The sequence below is a fragment of the Pempheris klunzingeri genome, chromosome 12 (assembly GCF_042242105.1).
Source record: "Pempheris klunzingeri isolate RE-2024b chromosome 12, fPemKlu1.hap1, whole genome shotgun sequence".
In the NCBI taxonomy this organism is placed as follows: domain Eukaryota; kingdom Metazoa; phylum Chordata; class Actinopteri; order Acropomatiformes; family Pempheridae; genus Pempheris; species Pempheris klunzingeri.
This window is the reverse complement of record NC_092023.1, coordinates 3,042,754-3,066,176: the sequence shown is the minus strand read 5'-3', so window position 1 is coordinate 3,066,176 and position 23,423 is coordinate 3,042,754. Positions and strand designations below refer to the sequence as shown.

The window sequence follows — 23,423 nt, the reverse complement described above, 5'->3', positions numbered from 1 at the left end:
TGGTTTGCAGCACAATGCACCAACACTAAATCTGTATTAGCCGATGATCTCTGTGTACCACAGTGCTCCATTTCTAGAATATCCATGAGCTGTGTCTGACTTCCAAGTAAAGGAAGGTTTTCATTAACCATTAATGCTGTGGCCTTTATGCAAATATGTGTGGAGTGTCATGGGTTAGCAGTGGGCAGTGAGTTCTCTGCCTTAAGAGGGAAGTATCTACTTTTCTCTGCCTAAATAGACATGTTCAGCTGGGGTCATGTGGTAACTCTGATCTGCTGCTGCTGGAGGTGGAAGAAAACGAAGCAAGAGGCTATCCCTCTATGCAGAAGCTCCTTCTATCATGGATCACTTGTAGGTCTGATCCTTTCTGGCTACCAGGAGAATAGTCGCTTGGTGCTGTTTGTTATGTTGCAGGTCCAATCACAGCTTGGGTTCCCATGAAAACAATGGTAGCAGCCTGATGGTGAACTCCAGGACATTATATCACAATGGATCTTTCTTGCAGCCTCTCGAGTCTCTTGCAAGTGAGACAGTGTGGTGGGGGAGAGACAGACAGGGGCAACATTAATCCTCCCACACAGGCTGCTAGGGTCTTCAGGAGGGAGGTGGAGAGAGAGTGCACACCCGCACAACTGTCTACAAAGACATGAGCAGAGGGCAGGCAGCATAAGAATGCAGCTTTGTGAGGGCAGAGAAAGAAAGGCAGCCTGAAACTCTTGTGCTGCAGACAGGAAGTCACAGACATAGTAGCAGGGTAGAAGACACAACACTACTGTCTGTTAAAGAGACCTAAAATGTTTCAGTACCCTTAACATTTCAGCTGAATTAGAGAGAGTGACAAGGAGCCAGAACTGCAGAGGGAACTACTGAGTAGCAGCAACACAAGTAACGTTGACCTCTACAACAATGATAATTGAGCCTGAGCTACGTAAGAGTGGAGGGCTGACTTAGACAGAGGCATGTGGGCTGCAGAGACAGTCTTGACTCTTCACAATGCGTGTGCCATCTCTCATGAAGCGATGGCATGGGTAACAGATTTAGCCTCCAGAAAAAAATGGCGCAAAAGCTGAGCTTGTTGTTTCAAGGCTGCATGGCAACTGATATGAAAGCTCTGAACAATTCCTCCTGGGTAAGAAGGGCATCCAGAAAATCCTAATCTCTTTGTTGGAAATAGGCTACGCTTAGCTTAATATGCTGCACTCTGATAATGCATTTTCTACGAAGACTTGGAGGTCTTCCCTGTCACGAGGCTCAACATGGATGCACTTAACAGTGCCATCTTACGAAAACCACTGTTGCCAAATGGACCACAGAGAAAAAAATCTTGTTCAGATAATCCACCATTTCCTTGTCCTTGCTCTGTGGAGGGGCAGGATTCTTACTCGCTCACAAAATAGCAGCAGTGGAGACTGGAGACAGTGTTTTTATTTGCTTGCAGCATTTCGTTAGTTTGAATCCGATTCGAAGGGACAAATTTCTCTCTGCCATTCAGTAATTTTGTGCCTGTAAAGGCTGACGTTGTATACAAAGTTCCCTAGGGATCTATTCGTGGTCATCCAGAGACATGCTGTTATCATAATTCCTATTTGCTGAAACTGTCACTGCATCCTGACAGAAGTACAGAACACAGGTAATCTGTGAAAGAACCAGATTCCTTCTCCCATTGCTCCTAACGTCCTCTACAAGAATCCAGTGTGCCTGAAAACAACAGTGACAACAACCAATCAGAGCAGGAGAGTCCCAGTCACTGACACAGGCTGCACTGCATCACTTTTTTCAAGATTTATGAATTATTATTAATTAAGAATTGTTATTTCAAGTTTATGTTTCTGGCTGTGCATTAAATATGCTCAAACAAAAACACTTTCCCATTCCCATGCACCAATTAGGCTTGATCTTATATTTGCAGTTAAATTTTTTTTGAAGATTTCTATATGCATTCTTAATGTTCTTTGCTCTTTTGGGAAGTATTTTTTCTTTTTACTTTACTTTTTTACTAATTTTTACTAATTAATTGTACATACATTTATTTTAAACTAAAGTCCTGCCATAAATTCAACCACTGTGAAGTTTATAATGTTCAGTTTTAGTTTTTGTTGGGAATGTGTAAATCAGAGTTTCTAATTTCGGTCCCGTCCAGTTTACAGACACGAGAGGAGAAGAATATTAGAAACACCTCTCAATATAATCCAGTATAATGCAGCACCGTCAGACACTATGCCACAACACACACCATACTGGAAGCCACGACAGCTGAAAAAATTAGTTTAGGCTTCATAAAAGTAGTAGAACAGCAGAAAAGTTGTATTGGATTGCATCAGACCGTACAGGTGTACCTTATGACGTGGCCACCGAGCGCTTTATCAAGGCAAACTGTGTCAGCTGATGGGCGGAGCTTAGAGAGCAGCCTGAGAGCACACACTTTAGTTCACACCACAATGATGCTGCAACTGATGAGTCATTCGTTTCACATATTTGCGTTCTGACATTTACCTTCACTGTTACAGATGGAAGCACTTCTTTGCACTCCTCTGCTTCTTAGCATGTTTCCGCTCTGTAAACAGTAATTTGTCATTCTGTACCCGCCTGTTTGGCTGTTAAATATGGCGGCTTGTGCGGCTAAGATGAGGGGCTACTGAAAATTGCTCGTGTTCTTCTTTTTTGCGAGCAAATCTTTAATTTGTGGCATTACATGGGGGGACATGTAGTGATTCCTGCTTGTTCAAAAGGAACAAGTCTTTATATCCCAACCCTGCTTCAAATGACTATTTTTTAACACAACCGGTTTTTGTTTGTGTTGTTAGATTCTTTTTAAAAACAGTTGTCAGATGTGATGATTTTCAGGAAAGCTTGAAATCGTCATGGAAACGTAGATCAGATGTGTTATACTGCAAAAACAGTATGACTGCTGCTGACTTCCTGTGGCTGAGAAAAGGCACAGCTTGAAATATAACTTGAGGTGACAAACGAGCAAAGAGGCAATGTTTATACTTTTTCATTTGATCCGATGCTCATTTTCAGTAAAGCTTGTGACTCTCAGGCAAGCAGCAGGTCTCTCTTGTTGTTTGTGATGCTGGTAGAAATAGATCAGGTCTGTTTTTGTGTCCTTTTATGGCAATTATCATTTATCATTATGTGATTATTAATAAGTTCATGAATATTTCTATTATCGCACAAATTTCCAGAAATGTTAAACTAAATGGAAAGAAATGTTTTAACATCTGGTATTTCACTGGAGCTATTTGAAATCTATTTTCTGTACATTTGGTATTCAAAAATATGGTATTAAAATAATAGAGGAAAAACACAGAGGCAAAGCTAGCAAATAAAACCTTTAAAGCCTATTTGTGTGGATAAATGACAAGTAAAACCATAATTATGCTCTGCACATAATCACCTTACTGCCATACTACAAAATTCAGTAGAGACGGTTTAATGAATGCAGCAAGGAAGAGACAGAAAACCTTTTCAAGCTGGTTCTTTTGGCTTATTGCATAGTTCATTGGTTGATAAATATTATTTATGGTAGATGTCAATGCTGCCCCATCTTTTATTTTTCTATTTTTCTTCAGTAAGGATATTGTTCCCTGCTGTCCCCATGGCCCTGTTACTCTGCACCGAGCCTAACAGAGCGTTCGTCCTTTTGTCAGTGCCTGTCACCTGTTCTCTCTCTTGCTCTCTCCCTCTTTATCTCTCTCTCTCTCTCTCTTTTTCACCCCACCTCCTCGTATTTCTCTTCCAGAGCTGACAATTGAAGTCCAGCGGGAGACTCACATGTTTGCTTCGGGGAGAAGGTGTAAAAAAGGGGAGCGGAGAATAAGGAGCAGGTCTGACGAGGAGATTCTCCGCATCTCAATGCATGTCTTTTGCTTCTCTTCTGATTAACTTTGTCTGTTTGATCTCTGGAGTTTTCTTTTCAGTTCCTATCCTCTGATGTGAAAAAGATGGTGCACTATAAGCCAGGAAGCATTACTAGATAAAAGGCACTGCGCCCTCTATATATGCTTTCTGAACATTCATCTCCCTTTATGACAAGACTCACAGTCTGCTTTCTGGCTGCCACATGCTGCAGCAAGTGAAATATTGTAAGTATGATTTGGACTAAAGAATAGAGTAGGAACTGATTTAATTACCTTAATTCTATTTCCAGTAATTTCAGTGTTCACATTCGATCATGGGAGTGGTGAAAGCTCTTTAGAAGCGAAGATGGCATCGTGTTGTCACGGCTGTCATTATTTTTCAGACTAATCAGTAAAGTAAATCAGTGAAGACTTAGACGAGCAGTGACTTAAGATCAACACGGCCAGATAACTGGTGGCAGTGGATATTCGAGACAACTAATAACGACAGAGAGGAGGTGAAATGATTTTGCAAGCTTGACATCAAGCAAAATTTACCTCACTTGACACATATCACATCTGATAACTAACTTCAGGCATTTTTCCAATGTGATCTTCTTCTAACAAACTCCACTGAGATCTTTCAGCTCCCAAATAGAAATATGTGGGAAAGATACTTTCTTTATTCCAAATAAAAGTATATAGTAAATACTGTAGAAAATATTACATATATATATACATGAATAATTAATAAAGCAAAACTATGATATTCAAGTCCACTGCACACAAAGAGACAAAACAGTAAGTTAGAACCAGAACAACTAGAACACAACCTTTGTATTGTTTGAACACTGTTTCTTCTGTGTGTTTCTAAGTTTATAGATGCAAAGTGTTGCATGGCTTGTGGCAGTTGTAAAGGTATCCTCAATCAAGAACTGAAAAGTATCTAGGGGCGAAAACATCATTGAAAAATATACACCTGAGTTCCCTACAGCTGTATTCTGTTTGTTCCTGTGACAGGATGTTTTTGGAAAAACATCCCAGAACAAGCATTAAGCTTGTACGCTTGCATAAGACATACTGGATGCTTTGTTTTTAAATTATTCTGCTGCTCTGATCTCAAACCTATCATTTTACAGTTTCAAATAATTTGGGGATAATTTTCTCCTGAACTCTCCAGTGCAACAACAAACACGCACATATACACTAACAAAAAGTTAGGGATATTCAGCTTTCAGGTGAAGTCTCAGGATGAACCTAAAATGCATTCTAACCTTTCCAGGTGAACTTAATGTGACCTTCTCTAAACTTTTGAATGCACATGTCCAACTGTTCAGTGTTTCAGTACTTCCTGCACCAGCTGCTGTTCTCTAACAAGAAGCTTAACAGCAACATTCACAACAGGTTTGATCCCTGAATCCACCAATACATTTCCTGCTTCAGTCAGAATTGGTATTTAAACAGTCCTCCTCATCCTGCTGTTCACATTCTGACATCATGAGACCAAGACGACACCTAACAGTTGATCAGCAGCACCTCAACACTGGAGGCTTCAAACAGGAAGTCCTCAGACGGAGGTGTTCACTGAGCTTAGAGGGTCACAGAGTGTCATCAGGAGGTTGGAACAGTGATACAGAGACTGGAAGAGTCCCAGAAAGGAGAGGAGTGGACGTCCTTTGGCCACGTCCCAATTTATTGAGACACTGAACATGTTTTGTTGTGGTATACCTACCACTGTTGGTAGATTTTCTTTCAATAAATTGTTTAAGATGAATAAAATTACCAGTGCATGCTTCTACTTAAATGCCCTACTTTCATGATATAATATCACTGTAGCATTCACTTTTTACATTTTCCATATATTTCACCTGAAAGTCGAATATCCCTAACTTTTTGTGAGTAGTGTAGGTCTACTTGAAAGGACAAACGCTTGTATTCTTATTAATAATTAAGTATTTTTTCTCATTGAAAAACTCAAAAATATAATTGCAAACACGTTTGATCACTCTGATTCGACACCTGTGTCAGACTCTGATGCTGCATATTTGCCCTAAAATTGATAGTGCCATCGTCTATGTGCATTTAAGGCTTAGCTGGTTGACCTTCTAAGTGCACTGACCCTTTAATGTATAAAGCACTCATTTGGAGTCCTATTAAGTTCTGTGAGCTGGCTAATTAATAGCTCCTTAAACACAAAGATTTAAGTCTTTGGTGGAACACTAAGGCACTTAGCAGCCATCGAGGGAGGCCGAAGTCAGTCTAGAGAGAGAAATGTAAGAGAAAAGACTGTTTTATGTTAAAAGTACCAAAAACCTTTAGATATCTTCAAACACATTGGCTTACAGTGTTTAAGGCATCTAGAGATCTAGGCATCTCTTTAAGGCATCTCATCTATCATGAATAGCACACGGTTGGTTTATCCTCGATCTACCATATGTTAAAATAACACTAGCATCAATTGTAAAAAAGATTATGTTGCTTTGAAGCACATGCAGTGTCACACACACACACAACATATTTTGGATTATTTTGGGATATCTTGCACCTGGACTCGCCACCAATCTGCGTCGGTAGCTGGAGCCAGAAAATCTAAATTCTGACCGAAGGAGAGGAAACGCAGGTGACTCCTGTTGTGCACTGCAATGTTTATAAGGCCTGAACATGTAAATGAGAGGCCATGAACGTGTTGACGATGTCACAGGTAAGGGGTTGATCTAGGTTACACCAGCAAGATGAATGTTACGAGTCTGTGCCCGCTTGGTGCAGAATAAATCACCCGTGATCACCACACAATGCACCGTGGTTACAGTTCTGTTGGACTTGCACCTGACTTGCTGTGATGTCACATGGGGACAACGATAGCCTTGCAAGATCAAGGTGGCTGCAGTTTTTAGAGCGAGGAGCTGCGATTGCGGTCCACCGAGACACACGATTGGATGTTTTTTTTTGAGTCATTAGAGGTCCAACAGCTCAGGGGATTCCTGCAGGGGCATCACCCTTAAGCTGGCTAGTGCTTAATATATGCATATGTACATATAGATGTACTGTATAATACACACAAAGCTGGATAAATGGAACAAAGTTCTCATGGCTCAGCTTTCTTAAGCCCTAAAAAGTGCCACAAATCTACACATTCCTCTCCTCCCAAAACAATGCTCTATTGTTACAAGGGTCTAGTCAATGGCTATCAGGCCCACCTATCTAAATATGCTTCCGTAACAAAAGAGAGCGTGTATGTGTTTGTGTGCATGCAGGTGTGGGAACAAAAGCGCAGGCAGGCAGGAGGAGGATGTGTACTGGAGAGCTCACGGTTGATCTAAAGAGTCAGCCGGCTCCTCACTCTCCACGTGACCAACCAGCTCTCGCCTTCTAGAGAGGATTTCTTTGTTCGCTTTAAGGTTAAAGCCCAGATCATCAGCAGTCAAACAACAAGACAGGCGGCTTACAGCTGCCCACAAAAGGTAAGGCTATCTGCTGTCCTTCACCAGAGCACCATGCACTTCCATCCTCTCACACTTTCTCCTAATCACACGACACACGGCCTTATTCACTAGAGGAAGAAGAAGAATTCTGCAAATTATGCATGTGTGCCCTGGTCGTATCAGAAGTGGGAGCTACAAAAAAAAAAACTGGTCAAATTCTCATGAAGACAGAAAAAAGCATAAGCCTCAGTGCCTCCTTTCCTCCGATCCTCCTGTAGCCTTGGAAACACAAGATCGACCTTTGTGTCCCAAAATTCCCTGCAGCAGCAATAGATGACTCATCGTGGCATCACAGGTGACTTCTTTATATCAGTGTGGGGATTTTTAATATTGATATTTGTGATTGATATGAGGATGTGATAACTGACATGCCACATACAGCTGCTTTAACACCTTATCTTACTCCTCTCTTGTGTTATTGTCCTCTACGTTGTGAATATGTTAGAGAACTTGGATCAATACAGGTTTCTTTTTGTTTGCCGTTTCCTTTCCTGTCTTTTCTGTGATACCACTGTGTTGCCTAGCAAGGCCATATTTTTCAATGTGCCAACATAATCAGAGGCTCACTAATACAGCACACGTATCATTCTGCATTATTAGTGATGCAAACAGGAGACGTCAAGAGCAACTACTGTGTAGTGATTACAGGCATGGCAGGAACCAAAGTTCTCTTTTCATGCCCTTATTCAGAACATGTCTCTACAGCATCCTAAAGCACAGAGCAGTCCTACCAGGAAGAGCTTCAGAGCACATATTGGTTTCTTCTATTCTACTTTAGCTGCACCGCTATAATCTGGATATAGGATCAGCATGCTGTTTCACAACAGTGTAAAAGTTGTGGTTTTCAGTCCTGAACTATTTCTAATCCTGGTGCAGTGTTCATGGGAAGTTTTCTCATTTATATAAGATGTTAATTCATGATCTTTAGAGGAGCTGGTAGGTGGGTATGCTATCCCTTTCTACTGTAACTGTCTCCTGGCTGTAGTTTCTTATTTATTCACTTATTATTATTATTCACACACATGAGCATAGTATCAGTCTTCTTATCTAAATCTTGGCTGTGAAGCAAATAGGTTTATTTCCCAGAATGTTGAACTATTCATGTAAATAAAACTACTTAGTAAATGAAAATGTGACGCTGTCAGAAGTATCTTCCTTGCTTAGCTTTAGTGTCTGGGATTGGATCTGGGTTTGTCAATATTCACACTAATTCCTGGATTACCTTCTAATTAAAGCTAAAACTCAGGTGTTTTCATAATTTTGCACATTTATTTATGCACAGAATTTAGTCTAGTCTAGTTAGGACTTTTAAATTTCAAAATAAAACAAAAAAACACATCAGCATCAACAGTGAAACTCACTAAATATGTGTTGTATGTCTGATTCTGACTAGGATCCTGATCAAAATGTACATTTATCCCTCATACACCACAGCAGCCACTAAAAGCATCATTATTTAAAGCACCGAGATGATCACGTGCAAAAATAGGAACCCTTACGCACTCACAACTACACACTCAAGCAAAAAGGACTTTAGCATCATGGGCATGCAAGTGTGGATGTGTGTGTTTTCTAGCCTTTATCTGTACTTGCTTTCACAGTGTGCTCATACATGTTTGCATTAAAAAAAGAGCATACTCACTGAAGAGGATGGTGCCCTGTGTAGATCTTGTCTTCACAGTCAAATAGAGAATAACAGCGGTGTCCTTGACAGTCGCGGGCAGATTAATACTGGCACCAGAAGGCTGGAGAAGGGATGCGAGAGGCTGCAGCTCCAAATAAGACGTGCCGTCGAACGAGGGAATATATACTGTGGTATCTAGACAAAAATGGAAGAAATGCATTTGATGTAATAATCACATATTCCTTAGACATTTGTGCTTGAAAATATCACAATTACACTTAGTTTAAAAATGAAGAATGGCCCGTCTGGTGACAGCAATGCCCTGCAGTGTTTTTGTTAGCCAACAGAACAGCAAGAATTGGCTTTTGTGTGCCTTCGCAGCACTGATAGCTCGCCCGTGAGAAGAGTCAGCGGGGCCCTGTCAAGGCTATGTGCTGGTGTGTTATTTCCCACTGGATGAAAAAGGGGTATGACTTTAAGGAGAGGTGGAGGAGGTACCAGCTCAGGTCATCAACTCCACAAGCCAGTGATGATCTGTTGGCTTTTACACAAAGGACACTGTACACCTGGTGGAGAGCTCGCTGTTCAGATGCATGACAGTCGATTCAAAATAGGCCACCCCGGCCTCTGCTCAGGGGATTCTACCTTCAGAGTCCAACTCTGGAGGAAAAGTGCAGTTTATTCTCCACTGAGATCACATAATGTACAGTATGTGTAGGGTTCCAAAAACTAAGGGTTTCTTTTTTTTTTTTTAAATCAAAAAGGCAATATGAACATCCTCTCCTGACCTCTTGTGCTTTGATGTGGGATCAAATGGATTTTTACAGCAGAGCCATGAATGTAAAAAGTAATAGAAAAGCAATATGGAGAATTCAGAGAAATGTGATAAGGATGTAAAAAATACAGCAGCTACCATGATCGAGTGGTCGTGGCAATGAGATAAACCGACATTCAATCTGCGGAACATTTTACATACAGGAATAACTGGATGTTAACGCCTACTAATGTCACGACTCATGTAGAGGCTCGTTTACTCTCATGTGAAATCAGATTAAGGCTTATACTCACATAAAATGGGTTACTTAGACTTCACTTTCCTGTTTTTTTTTCTGTGAGTCAGACACGACTGGTAGACAGTGCTGTAATGGGTTTATTCATAGCAGCAGGGATAACGCAATTCCTGGGTATCAGTCATTCATATCAACAGCCTGTCCTGAAAATGGCCGTAATGAGGCCGTGAAAAAGAGCAAAGTTATATAATAAGTGAAAATATCAGCAAGGTGAATTGCAGGATTTGACAACAAGGACTCCTCGGCGGCCTGGGGGCCAGTAAAAAAACAGACTCGGTCCAGTTTAATGATCAGTTATCGGACCAACATTCGAGAACAGTTTCTGTTTGTAACATTTCTCAAATGGTTCTGTGCCCTTTACCACTTTCCAAATCTTGCTCTTTTCCCAACCAATCAGAGTGGATGACTCCTCCGAGTTGCGTGGAGAATTATGTGAAGCAGACATGAAAGCCAATACTTTAAATTACAAAGAGAAAACAAAAACTGTTTCCTTTGTTGTGGAAAGAACAGTTTCCTTGGGCTGAAAATGATGAATCAATCCTGTAATGTTTGTTGGCAATTTCTGAGTAAGGCAGATTGAGCTGGCTCATTTTTAAAGGCACCAGCAATTACAGCAAACACACACTAGATGCCCACAAAAAGAGCTGGCAGCACTGAGCCAGTGTGTTGGCAATGCAGGAAGCCGGCAACCCCCTCATCAGGTCCCATTAATGTCAAACACAAAAACAAAAAGGCTCTACACCACAGTCCTGCTTGTTAGCTGTTTTAAAAAATATTTGCTGTTTTTCCTCAATACATCTACAGGAGAGATTCTTCACAGGTAAAATATTACCTGCACCGAGGGCAAATTTAGATTTTACAATATAATTTGCATAAAATGTGAAAAATGTAATCACAGTCAATTAAGTGCAATAACGATACAAATGCACAAATAAAAAATGATGTATGCTGTTTAAGAAGAATATGGGTTATTAATGGGGAAAGATTAGATTGGAAAAAGTAAAGAAAAAATGTAAAATTGAGAATTTACAAGCAACTAATTTGATTTCTACATTAGTTGTACACAAACAAACCAAACGGCATGAAGCAGCACTTGAACTGAGAAGAAACAAGTGTGCAGCCTGATTGAATTGATGCCGTGCTTCGGTAAAAGTCATTGAAAAGACATAAATGGGACAAAGCCGTGCTCTTAACTTTCATTTTATTATTCCTCTCTGGCCAAATTCCTACATCACAGCTTCAAATATGCGAGAAGTAAGGACGTCAGCTAATGAGCCGTAGAAGGAGGTCGTGATCAATACAGACCAAGTCTGAATAATTTCCTGCCTCAACGGTTTCGTCTTTTTTGCCTTCTTCTTTACCTTGCAGCCATTTACTGCGTAACTAATTTTTGTGATCACTTAGCTTTCAATTGAATGCTTACATACTTGACAAAGTAGCTCTGGCAAGGTTCTGTGACCCACTGTGTCTTCTTTGAAGAGACAATTTATCATAGCTTAAAACTCTGACGTACCCACATGAACTGGCTTTATCTTGACAAAACCTGTCTTATGGTTGGCTACTTGATATCAAATACTCAGTCATCCACCAGGCACAGGCCTGGATTACGGTACACACTACCAGAGGTGCAGCCCCAGGGCCAAGACATAAGAGAGCAACACTCACTGCTCACACATGTCAAGCTTCCTTTGCACAGGCTGCACAAACCTGCTAAACATCTGCTAAATAAACTACTAAATATCTGCTAAATAAACTACTAAATAGCTACTAAATAAAATCTGACTGAGAAGTAAGTCTGAAAGCTGCTTGGGACCGATATAAAACATAAAACATAGTCTGTACAGTCTATCATTAAAGTATTGCATTGCAGATTTAGCCGATTCGGTGATATTCCATACATTATGTGTGTTCAAGCATTCAGAGTCTAATACTAACGAAGAAAGGCCCAGTGACACCTGACATTTTAACTACAAAGAGGAGTTTGAAGCATCAAACTAGGAAGTACTTTGGTCCTGAACTTGACAATGACAAAAGATTAAAAGGTTAAAAGTTCCGTCCTGCATTTCAAATTTCACTGAAAGAGGCTATGACCATTTTTTCCGATGTATGAAATGACAATTAGAAAACATCAGGACATTGTAAAAGGGAGTAACTCACTGCCCCCAAGAGGCCAAAACAAACAAACACTGTTGGCGAATGTTTATGACGCGTTCCTAAAGGTCTCACTGTCTTAGTTTTTGGATTGCGACCCTTCTTTTGAGTTGCTGTTTTTCTTTCTTGGATGCTTTATAGATTTTTTTTTTCTCCATCCCCCTTGTGGCTGATCCGTCACTACGGTTGCCCCCCCCCCCCTCCCCCTTCAGCTCTGGTGCACTAATCTTTGCTGGTTGATATAAATGCATCACCTGTGCAGGAATGTCGCCACAGACACCAGATTAAAAAAAAACAAAAAAAAAAACTCCTGCATTCTGCGAAACACGGAGCTTTAGCCGCTGCTGATGGGATTAATCAGCATTGTGTCAACTCATTTTTGCAAAGGCTTGAATATTAACCAACATTCATTTACATGTAAAGGTTCCACACTCCAGCTTTAACTCAACAGCACTAATGATACAAAATGGCTCCAATTATAATAGAAAATATCATTTTATTTTTCTGATGAATCAAGCAGATGTTGAAATGCTGAGGCTGATCGAGGTGGAACTAATGGTAACTAATTTATATGCTGCTTGGTGGATCTATTGCTTTTATCCCCAGTCTGTCGTATTGATTTGCTTTGCTGTTTTAACCTGCATGTAGAGGCCTAACCAGGGGTGAAGGCTATAAATTAGCTCCAGCTATACACTTTTTATACGTTTACATCTGGTGTATTTCCTCCCCAAAGTTTATCTACACTGCCCACGTTAATTAAACAAACAAATAAATATATAAAGACCTAAAGAGTTTTTGTAAATCTGATCCAAGCCAATAAGGAAACTGTGTTGTGCAGATTGCAGTATTCTTCTTTGTGTACAGCCTGCTAGTGCTTATAAGTCTATAAGTTCTTTGGATATGAAGTCAAATGAGCGACTTTAGACTTTAGACCTCACACAAACAACACGATAAAGAGGCTGCGAAGGCTTCCTGATAATTCTCTTAGTTATATATTCTATTACATGTCAGCATTTCACCTCGGACACAAGCAAGTCCACATCATGAGTCACTGGCTGGGATGGCATATCTATAATTAACAGAGAGCAGGGGTGACCTGCTTTATTATTCTCTTCTGTCTATTCTTAATTCAACATGTGAGGATAATGTTGTTACCCAGCAAAGTTGTTGTAGCAATACACAATCACAGGCCTTGTCAGCACGTAAGCAGCCTTCGGACTCGTCTGCAGGCGATCAGAGCTACTGCTGCAAAGCACGTCGCTGGATGAGTGCTCACACGAGATTGCACTCCGTTAAACCTGAGGGACTGAACTGCTTTTGAGGAAAGGAGCGATTCCTCAAACTCAGCAGAAATGACTCTAAAAAAAGGCCACTACTAGTATTTAAAGGAAAAGTTTACGAGTGTGACAAGTTGAGGGATAAGCAGGAACTTACTTTATGGTCATGGAGGGAAAAGGCTCAGAGTAAATCTCGTTACTTAAAAAAAAAAAAAAAATGACATGAAAATGAAATTACACAATAGTGAGAATGAGAATCATGAAATCAAGCATGACATCGGATTCATTTCACAGGTGTGCTGGTGGGACTTTACTGCATACATACACTGGATTGTGCTATTATTCATTATCGCACCAGAGGAACAGAGTTAGGGTTAGGTTGCATCTTATCAGGGTTAATTTCTACTTAGTAAGGTTCGCCTGAAGCTCACACACTGTCACAGGAAATATGTGTGCTTAATGTGCTGCAGTCACATGCAATGCTATTTTGAAGCACACTAATAATCACCCTCCTCTGACGCTGAAAGCTACAACGGAGAGAAAGAAATGAGTGAATGAATCAAAGAATGATTCATATTCCTGATTCTCTACTTGCTGTTTAGAAGTTGGCCAAAACATCCTTAATAATTGGTTTAGCAAAGCAGCATCTCTGTCATTGTAAGCACAGGGGGTAGCGCTTCCCTCGGCGTAGCTGTCTCCCACGGGTGAAACAAAGGAGAGTGAAGTCTTAAAAATAGCATCACTTTGTTACAGTGCCCGGAGAGACAAATAACATTTCAGGAGATTACTTAAACACCTGTAAATGAGCATTTTTAGAACACATGGCAGAGGTGTCAAATAAAGGTGTCATGTGCACAAGGGCTGCTCAAGCCATGTTAATGAGTGTTAACATTAGCTTTGAGCAGCGTTCTGTCACATTTCCCTGTATTCAGTACGTACAAGATTATGCTATCAGCCTGAATCATGTTCAGGGGTTGTGACGGTGAAGATCAATCCGGTTTTCATAATTCAAACTCTTTATAATGCTAATTAGAATTTCCATTGCTTATTCCTCGGGCTTAAAATGTACAGCACATACGACATTTCATGGCTACTGTAATCCTAAGCTCCCCGTTGAAAACCCATGACTGAAAGCATTGTTAGTTCAATGCTCTATGAGTTGCAGAGACAGAAAAGTGAGCAGGAGAGCAAAAGGGAGGAGAACCTCACCACTGTTGCAAGAAAAAGTCCTGAAAGGAAATTAATTGTCCTGTGCATTACCTACATAATTCTTACAAGACTCCTTCCAAAATGAAATCCCTTCTATTTCCAGGCTTCTATTTTCCAGCTCATAACCAATTAAATTTTGCAGAGTGACATGACAACTGTTCCTGGCAGAGTTTATTAGCTGCTGCTCGCTAACTAAGCTAATAAACCTCAGATCCATGAGTTAGTTCAAAAACACTATGACATTCTTTTGTGCCGACTCCATTTCAAATCAAATCAGTCTTAATTCTGCACTTTATGGCTGCAAACAGCTTTGTATTGTAGTGTGGAGTTCATTTGTTTTGCTGGCCTGCTTATACATCTTGATAATTTCAAACAACAAGGCTTTCAGGAGGACGACTGTAGAGTGTGTTTGGCGAAAAGCTACTCAGGTTAAGGCTAAACTCTGGAAACTGTGGGGAAATACAGCAAAGTGGATGTGCTAGTCTGGAACAAGCCTTTTTGGTTTGTTTTTTTCATTGTAACCCGTCACAGGCCAGTTCGGAATGATATGCTCCTTAGCCTTGAAGGGAATAATGTCCCCTCTTACTACAAGCACGTGTGGACAATCACTGTTTGGGGGGAGGAGTTTAGCAAACAGTCAATTTGAGGTAGTTTGCATGCCAGTCATAATTGACTGTACCTAAATCTGCCAACACGTAGCAAGAGACAGACAGAACAAATGCACATAACACTGGGTTATTGTTCGTGAACACGGCCATCAGAGCACAACACCTGAAATGTCTCTCAGTTTGCCTCATCACGCACGCCAGCAATTAATTCACAACTCAAATGTAACTGCTGTTGTGACCGACTAACCCGAAGAGGAAAACACAGACTAGTGTTTTCTACACTGTCACAGCACATCATGCACGGCAAGAGAAGCAGAAAGGGACGTCAGCAGCTACATCATTAAGTGCACTGAGAAGAAACCTCCTTAGCATGTGTGTCCAGTCCTGCCGTCCCTTTAATTTCAGCGTTGGAGAGAGATATTGGTTCAAAATAAATATTTTTGGTGGGGACAGGGGTGAGAGCTTTAGCTGAATGGGGAGCAAGTGCTGCAAGGTCATATGCTCATTCTCAGTGAGCTTTGGAGGTGAACATGGACTCACAGCGATGGCTCAAGCTGCTTATATGGATCTTTTATTTCATTAATCATATCCTGAATAATTCACATCACTCAAAATTCCTATTGCTGCTGAGTCTATTCTCCCTCATAGTGAAGCCTATTAAGCAAAGAGGCTCAGCATATATTAACCAACATAATTTGTTGGCTGGCTCTTGATGATACCACTGTGGAGGTCACAGTGCAGCACGTCTTTAAGCTTTTTACGGCATGTGTAGAAATATTAATATATATCACATATGAAGCAAAAACAAAAACCAAAAAAAACTCCACACTTGCCTTTCTCACAAAAAGTCCCAGTAAAATGAAGAGGGCAGTGACAGGACGGCAGAGCTCCAGCAGGCAGCTGCGGCTGATGACATGTTCCTCCGTTGCGGCAAAGCCCGTCACGGCAAACCTGAGGTTCCTGCAGAGGATGTTTTGGTGTTTGTGTGGGGGCTGTCGTCGTCGTGCTCAGTGTGTGGGGGGCAGTTGATTGAGTTGTCAAACTTGAGGAACTCGTTGGGGAGGCTTCAATGGCATATCTGTGAAATTAGACAGAAGTCTGGGTGGTTTAAGCCGGCAAAGATCCAATTTAACATCAGAATTATTTGGTGTTAATGGTAAAAGAATTAAATAGATTTTACACATCTATGTATCACAGTAAACGGTGAGAGTTTCCCATCTGCAGCAGATGAAGCAAAATGTGACTACTGGTGGGTGTTTTATTCTAAATGATCAAACTACTGAAATATTAACACTCAAGTGTGTTTGGGGGGGGGGTTTCCCATCAGTTCTGTGAATGGGTCCATGAAAACATGTCTTACTAATAAAAGAAAACCAACAAATTCTAGATACAAACCAAATCTAAAGAAGAGATCACGTTGGTTTTTACCTGCATTGGTCTACGTTGCCACCAGCGATGGCATCAGATGTAGAAAAGCTCCGTAGTTTATTAAATTCAAGTACTTCAATGCAGCCAGTGTAGTTGTGGAAAGGTTTTGCTCTCTGAGGGAAAAAAAACAGTTTATTAATACGATGAACTTTCTGCCACATATCAAGTAACATTCATGCACCTTTTAAGCAACCTTTGACTCTCAGAACCTCACAAATTCAGCTGGTAGTTGCGAAACCACAAAGTACTAAATAAGTTTTACCTGATTGGATGGATATTGTTGCGGCAGACCACCGATGAAGATGTGGTTTAGTCTTTGCAGGATGTGCCCCAACCAGTAATTACTTGCTGTACTTTTGATTTTCTCATAACCAGAGAGGGTTAGCTCAGCCTCACACGGGGTCAGATGTTGTCTGGAAAAAGAGTATCGACATGTCGTGTCAGATATACAACAGACACGCTAGTTGTTGCATCTGTAAATGTGGTCAACATGTCATGTCATTTGGTAATAAGAGAAGAAGTATGTCCCCTTTCTCTCTCTGTAGAAGGTCAGGAAAAGATATGAAAAACATCCAGTCATTCCAGCAAGTTAAAAAAGGAAGGAACTGTTGGGACCTTGATAGAAAAGTAAATATATATATTGATCTCTTACGGTTTTGACTGTTGATACATAAAAACGTTGCCATGTCAAATTCAGAAATGGTAATAGTTGTTGTGAAACAGTGAATTCCACGCTGTGAAAGACGCGTGGAATTGTCTTGTTTGCTCTGTTGATAAATTCATTAATCACAATCCTTGTCTGAGGAGCTACTGCTGAACTCCATTTTGTTTTCTCTGGGTATTTTACACGTCCTGACACAACTATTTTGGACACACCCCAAAGCCATTCATAGATTTCAAAAACCAATTCTCCACGTTGAAACAACAGGGGAGAGGAGATAATTACCTAAGTGCAGATTCTGGACTAACCATCTGCAGCTTGAGGGTACTCAGGCCACAGACGCACAGTCTCCTCTCCAACGTCTCCAGATACCCCTTGTTCCCCGAGTGGAAGTTAGGAGGTCCACGAAGCAATCTAGTCTGATTTGTTAAGCCTGTACTTTGCAGGCTGTTGCATATGCCGGCTAAACACTTGGGGCACTAACTCGGAGCTGCATAAGTCCTTCCTCTGGAGCCAGCGTGGAGAAGCGGTTAATTTAGAAGCAGTCTGCCAGAGCGGCCTGGCCAGCAGCCAGAGGGCACTGTGCTCACTGTCCTTGAGAAGTCAGCCCCACTGGGTTTCTATTTAACATATTGAAAAGTGTCTTTGACGGGAAGATATATTAAAAGTCTATAATGAGCTAGGCGGTGACGTTGAGGATGGCCATGGTGTTGTAGCTCTGGGTCAAATCAGACAAAGATGGACGTACTCGGCCATCAGACAATTACAAAGAATTTGCTTTGTGACACCAGGAGCCATTTTTCCACACTCCCAGCCCTCTAGTTATGACAGCTCTCTTTCTTGCAATGTCTCTAAGGGGTTGGTAGAGAACATTATGATTGATTCATACTGCTGTTGTATTTTTCTTGCAGAAAAAAAAACAGGGGTGGAGCCTTGGAGCCCTTAAACCTGATAGGCCTCTCTGGATGCACTTGCATATTTAGGGCAGTGCAGCTTTCTGCCAAGAAACATGAGGCAACCTTCCCACTCAGCTTTGTTTTGACAGGAAAAAAAATTTGCTCACCTTTGGCACAGTATGTTCATAATCACCTTCAGCGCCGTACCTTTTATCTGTGTTCATCGCCTCTAGAACTTCTTCTCCAGACAACCTTAAATCATTTCTTTCTCAGTCTGTCGATCTCAGTTTTTTTAGATCAGCTGAACAAAAGTGATCCTACAAATCATTATCTTTGTCCAAACAGAACTCCTGCTAAAAATGGTGACATGGCCTCACTGCAGCGTTAAATAAAGTCTCTGTAGTCCTTGAATGCAACGTAAACTCGTTTGATATGAGCTGAACATAAGCCACTTTGTTTCAGCTTCCAGCTCATACATAATAAACTTTATGTCTTAAAACCAAACCACAATCTTTCTCATGTCAGAATATAATGGAGAGGGCTGGCAGCGAGATCGCACATAGGCTTAGGAACAATATAACTAAAGGGGCCACAGCCTCACTTTAAATCATTTAAACATTGATTTTGTGCTCAGCTCTTGCTTGTTAATCTTTTCGTAATGAAAAACTGCAAATGAAGACTTTAGAACAGCCAATAAAACATGGTCTGTGATCACTAATGCATTTTAATAGGCACATTCTGACGTTTGTTTTAGTTCTTTAAAATGTAAGACCATTTGCCCATCCATAATAAAATCTAAATTCTCAGTCTGGTAATTCATGCCAATTATGTATCCTCCCATGGTATCAGTTATAGCTCTTCTATAAAAACATTCTGCCACACTTGAAATGAGTGGATAACCAAGGATCAAATTAATACTACCTGAGGTTTGAACACTATTTGAACAAAATTTGTATATTAGTAAGTAGCTTATCAGGAATGAGCCTCTTTTTTCTCAATAGAAAAAATACACTCCTGCCTGAGGCAGACACATAGCACAGGGCATCTGGTTGAAGTCTTTGTTAATAGACCCTGTAAATTAAAAGTAAAATAAAACTGTGTGTAAAATAAAACTGAAACGTATTTAATTCTGATATAACATGCCGTTTTTCTCACATTGCAGCAGCATTTCTGCCTCTATGAATATTCTGAATAAAAATTGACCTGAACAATCCAGATTAACAAAGTCAACTGAATACAGAAAAGAACATACCTGATATTAACAATGTGAACCTCGCCGTCATCAACATGAATTAATGTAGTGATCCGTGAAACCTCTTCCTCTTCGTTACAGCAAAAGGCATACTGAAACATTTGAGACAGGAGTTTAAACATGTGTTTTTTCACGTTAGTCCTCTGTGAATGGTAGAAACCGACAATGCAAATGCTTTCCTCCAGAAGCAAACATGAGGAAAATGTATCTAGCAAATAATTGTGCATAATAACTATTTAACTTGAGTTTTTACCTGCAGGATTCCATCCAAGATGAAGAGTTTCATGAAAAAGAAATCCCCGTTAGCAGGTCCTTGGTCCACATAAAGGATGGTTCCCTGGGCCACTTGAGTCTGAAATCTCACAGTAATGTTGTTGAGTGCGCTGAGGTCAATACCCTCAAACTCCAGGTATGAATTCCCAAAGTAGTGAATATAGCTTGAATCTGGGAAATAAGGAAAAAATACAGAAAGCTGAAATTGGTGGGGGGGGGGTGGGGGTGTGTGTCAACAAAAGCACGGCGGACTGCAGTTTATGCATCTTAACGGTAGACTCTCTCTAGATTCTCTATTGATCCCTGAAAGAAGAATTCAGCTTTTTATTCACTTCCTCCACAGGGAGGTCAGTGCACAGGGTGAGACACAGAACAGCAACCTCAGAATTATTAGAGATTTAGAGTTTGGCGGCGGACGCCTCAGCAGGGCAGATGCTTGCTGCCACTGAGGCTTGAACATGGACGTTTTGCTTTTATCACTCAGTTGTTTGTTGCTGCATAAAACGTAAATGTGACCTGCATCCGTCAAATAACCTTGGTAACATAGATGGAATACATCTTAAAGAGACAAGCACGCATGTGCACGCAATTCAGCGTGGGAAGTAAAGGCAAAAACTCAGTCATTATTACTTTGCAAGCAGAAAAAAAGGCTTTTAGGGCTGTTGGTGGTGTCACAGTTTTTCCTGCTTGCTCACTGTATAGGCATACTGTAAATAGCCTTATTTGCCAAAAAGCTGTGAAGCATGCAAATGGCACTATATTAGCCGAGAGAGGAGTCTTGGCTGAAATGAACGTACTCATACAAGTTTATTACATGCCTCATTTTATAGTGGAATAACTTGGCCTATATCATCCATGAGAATAGGCAATTATGGGATATTTCAGTAAAAGTTCCACTGCCCGCAAGCTTATTGGGGGTAGTGACGCAGACAAACTTAAAAGACTCACTCAGACTGCAATTGGAGACAAGCATTAGGGGTGCTCATGCTCAATATATTTCTCATTTGAAGGAAGTAGTGCAATTTGTTGCAGAAAAGTCAAACCGGAGAACCTGTTAAAATGAAAAGCATTCCTAGATGCACCTGTCTCATGGCCTGTCTGTTCTTATCTGGGGAAAAAAAAAAAAAAAGATCATTACACTAGAGAAATCTGCAACACTCCTTTAAAGCCGCTGCCATGATTAAACGGACAGCTGCAAGTGAGACCTTTATCAATATTTGTTACACGTCGAGCTCTAATAGGCCAGATCCCCTTTGATCTGACAGTGGGGCCCTAAGTGCATTTGGCGAACAAGCTAACCTAAATAACCCCATTTTCTCTGGAGAGCAATATGACCAATACCCTGAGGAAAATACCCTGACAAAAAAAAAAGTGAGAATTATCAGCAGCAGACCCACTGTGATCTGTTTAATGAGGATAAATGCACGTAGCAACAATGCAGCGCGGTCCTCTGCTTCAATCCTGACAGTGGGGTTTGCCAGTGCTGATGATGGAAAATAACCCCTCAGAGACAAAGCTATTCATTAATTTTAAAGCCTTGTTTAGTCTGTTGTAGTCTTTGATGCAGTCTGAGGCTGTTGCCAGGAGGCAGTATCATACCTCATTAGCAGTTAGCTTCAGTCTCTCCTTCAAAGGTCTCCTGTTTTTACCACTACCTTCCACTCTCACACCAGATTTTTCACCCACACGTTTCACGTTAGTAGTCAGGATAGATTTGAATTGTAAATGTGAACAATGTAAACTGGATCCTATTTTTCTTCACTTTCAACATCTCGCCATGCAACGGCATCAACGTTTCCTTAAATGTTATCATGAAAAAAAGAGCTAAAATCATGCTGACCAAGGGGTTTTGTCGCCACTCTGCCTCGTTCAAAAGCTTTTCCACTTTCACAGGAGAGAAAAGATTTAATTAGGGCCTGCCTTAATACATGACCATAAAAGGGGTGAGAAAATTGATACCAGTCATATTTAATGTAACTTGGAAAGGTGTGAGTTTGATGTTGCAGCACCGTGAGCATCAGCAAGTCCGGCGGGTCAACGTACAAGAAATTCCACTAGGAAAATATATTTGGAGAAGTATTAAGTTAAGATCAATTAATATGAGGATAGACTTTGGATGGTGAGATTTAATTGATATGGACTAAATGTCCCATTTATTTCAAAAAAGCCAGTATGCAAGTCCTGTTTTGTCCCTGATTTATTGGGTACGGTAATAGACTGACTGATTGAACTTGTCACAGGACAGAGATAAAATACTGCTGAGGACCGTTCTTAGACCCTTGCAATTTCAAAGCCCTGGGGGAAGGCAAAAGGTCATTTTGTACTGTACCTACAACACTGGCAGAAAATGTGGTATATTCAAGGTATAAATGTAGGAAGATTTAGTTGGATATCATCATAGTGCTGAAATATACGCAGAGGAATGAAATCTTAGATATACAGTATGGCTTTCTTTTAAAATCTAATGTGTCTAATTTTATCTTTGGTGTTTGGTTTTAAAAATAACTGACACAATGACTGCAGTGTGCCGCGCTGACAGTTAGTGTACAGGAGCACACGGGCCACAAACTGCAGCTGAAATGACAAATTTAGACGCTGCTTTTTTTTTTTCATCCTGCTGAGCCTTTTTTTTCCTCATGAATATTCATAACCGTGCGCATCATGCGAATGTCATTATGAGTCACTGGCAAAGTTGTGTCACTGAGTACATCAAATAGGTTGTAGGCACACTGATCAGGCACTGCCGACTCAATTACAAAACCGCCTTTAGAAAAGCAGGTTAACATGGCTAACATGAGGTAGTGCTGCAAAGAACAAACGCATGCATGCTAAGCTGAAGGTTAACAAGGTGACTGCCCCAAGACAGCTACTGCATGTTTCAAAAGGAACCTCTGACTAACCTCTTACTCATCAAGTTGATTTTGAAGAGCTTAAGTAATTTCATTTCTGCTACACGTGGCAGGGAAAGATAACAGCTTCACCTGTGCTGTGGCGATCACTCCAAGGAAAGTCAACCAAAACGTGGCTTAGCTGGAGTAAGCCTCCCTCCACCAGCGCCGTCCTTTTTTAGATTCCCATCAGCTCTTTTATTGTACACCAAACGTACTGAGGAGTGCAGCGTTGCATTTACAGTGATGTAAAAATAGAAGAAACCCTGAAGACAATCATCTCAATCAATCCATGGAATCAGGTTTATCTATATGTATACACACACACACACACGTGAATTATACATATATACAATTCACACGTTTAGTTGTTAGCAGGAAATTGCACCCTCCACTCAGCGGACCAACCAAACTACTCCCTTTATGTGTAAATTCCCATTGACTTGGTATATTTCAAAGGTTATTGAGACGTCTTAGGTTTAAAGGAGCACTGTCTGAGTCTATTTCAAGCAGCACCAAGGGCACTGCACGCGTTTAGATGGTGACCTAGTTAGATCAGCTCATGACTTTCCTCTTACTTTAAAACTTATTTACTTTGATTATGCACTTATATGTAAACAAGTAAAGAACTGTGTTTCGGTGTGCAGAAGCTTGCGTTTGTTTTTCATTACCAGTGTCGTGTGTGTCCATTTAACCCCCTCTAAGCCAGCGCTATGTGCACCGAATGAGGGCTGGATCAGGTGCAGCAGGGAGGACTCCATTAAG

At 40.7% G+C, this 23,423-nt stretch overlaps 1 protein-coding gene across 1 annotated transcript in view; it reads right to left on the bottom strand.

Moving 5' to 3' along the window:
• The window catches only part of eys (eyes shut homolog), a 161,923-nt gene that overhangs the window by 33,923 nt on the left and 104,577 nt on the right, over positions 1–23,423 (bottom strand). The window contains exons 35-40 of the mRNA XM_070841569.1: positions 19,751–19,941; positions 19,498–19,589; positions 16,951–17,101; positions 16,689–16,801; positions 16,094–16,338; positions 8,964–9,140 (exon numbers count right to left, since the gene is read on the bottom strand). Coding sequence (XP_070697670.1) covers positions 8,964–9,140; positions 16,094–16,338; positions 16,689–16,801; positions 16,951–17,101; positions 19,498–19,589; positions 19,751–19,941 — 969 coding nt within the window. The remainder of the gene's footprint in view (positions 1–8,963; positions 9,141–16,093; positions 16,339–16,688; positions 16,802–16,950; positions 17,102–19,497; positions 19,590–19,750; positions 19,942–23,423) is intronic.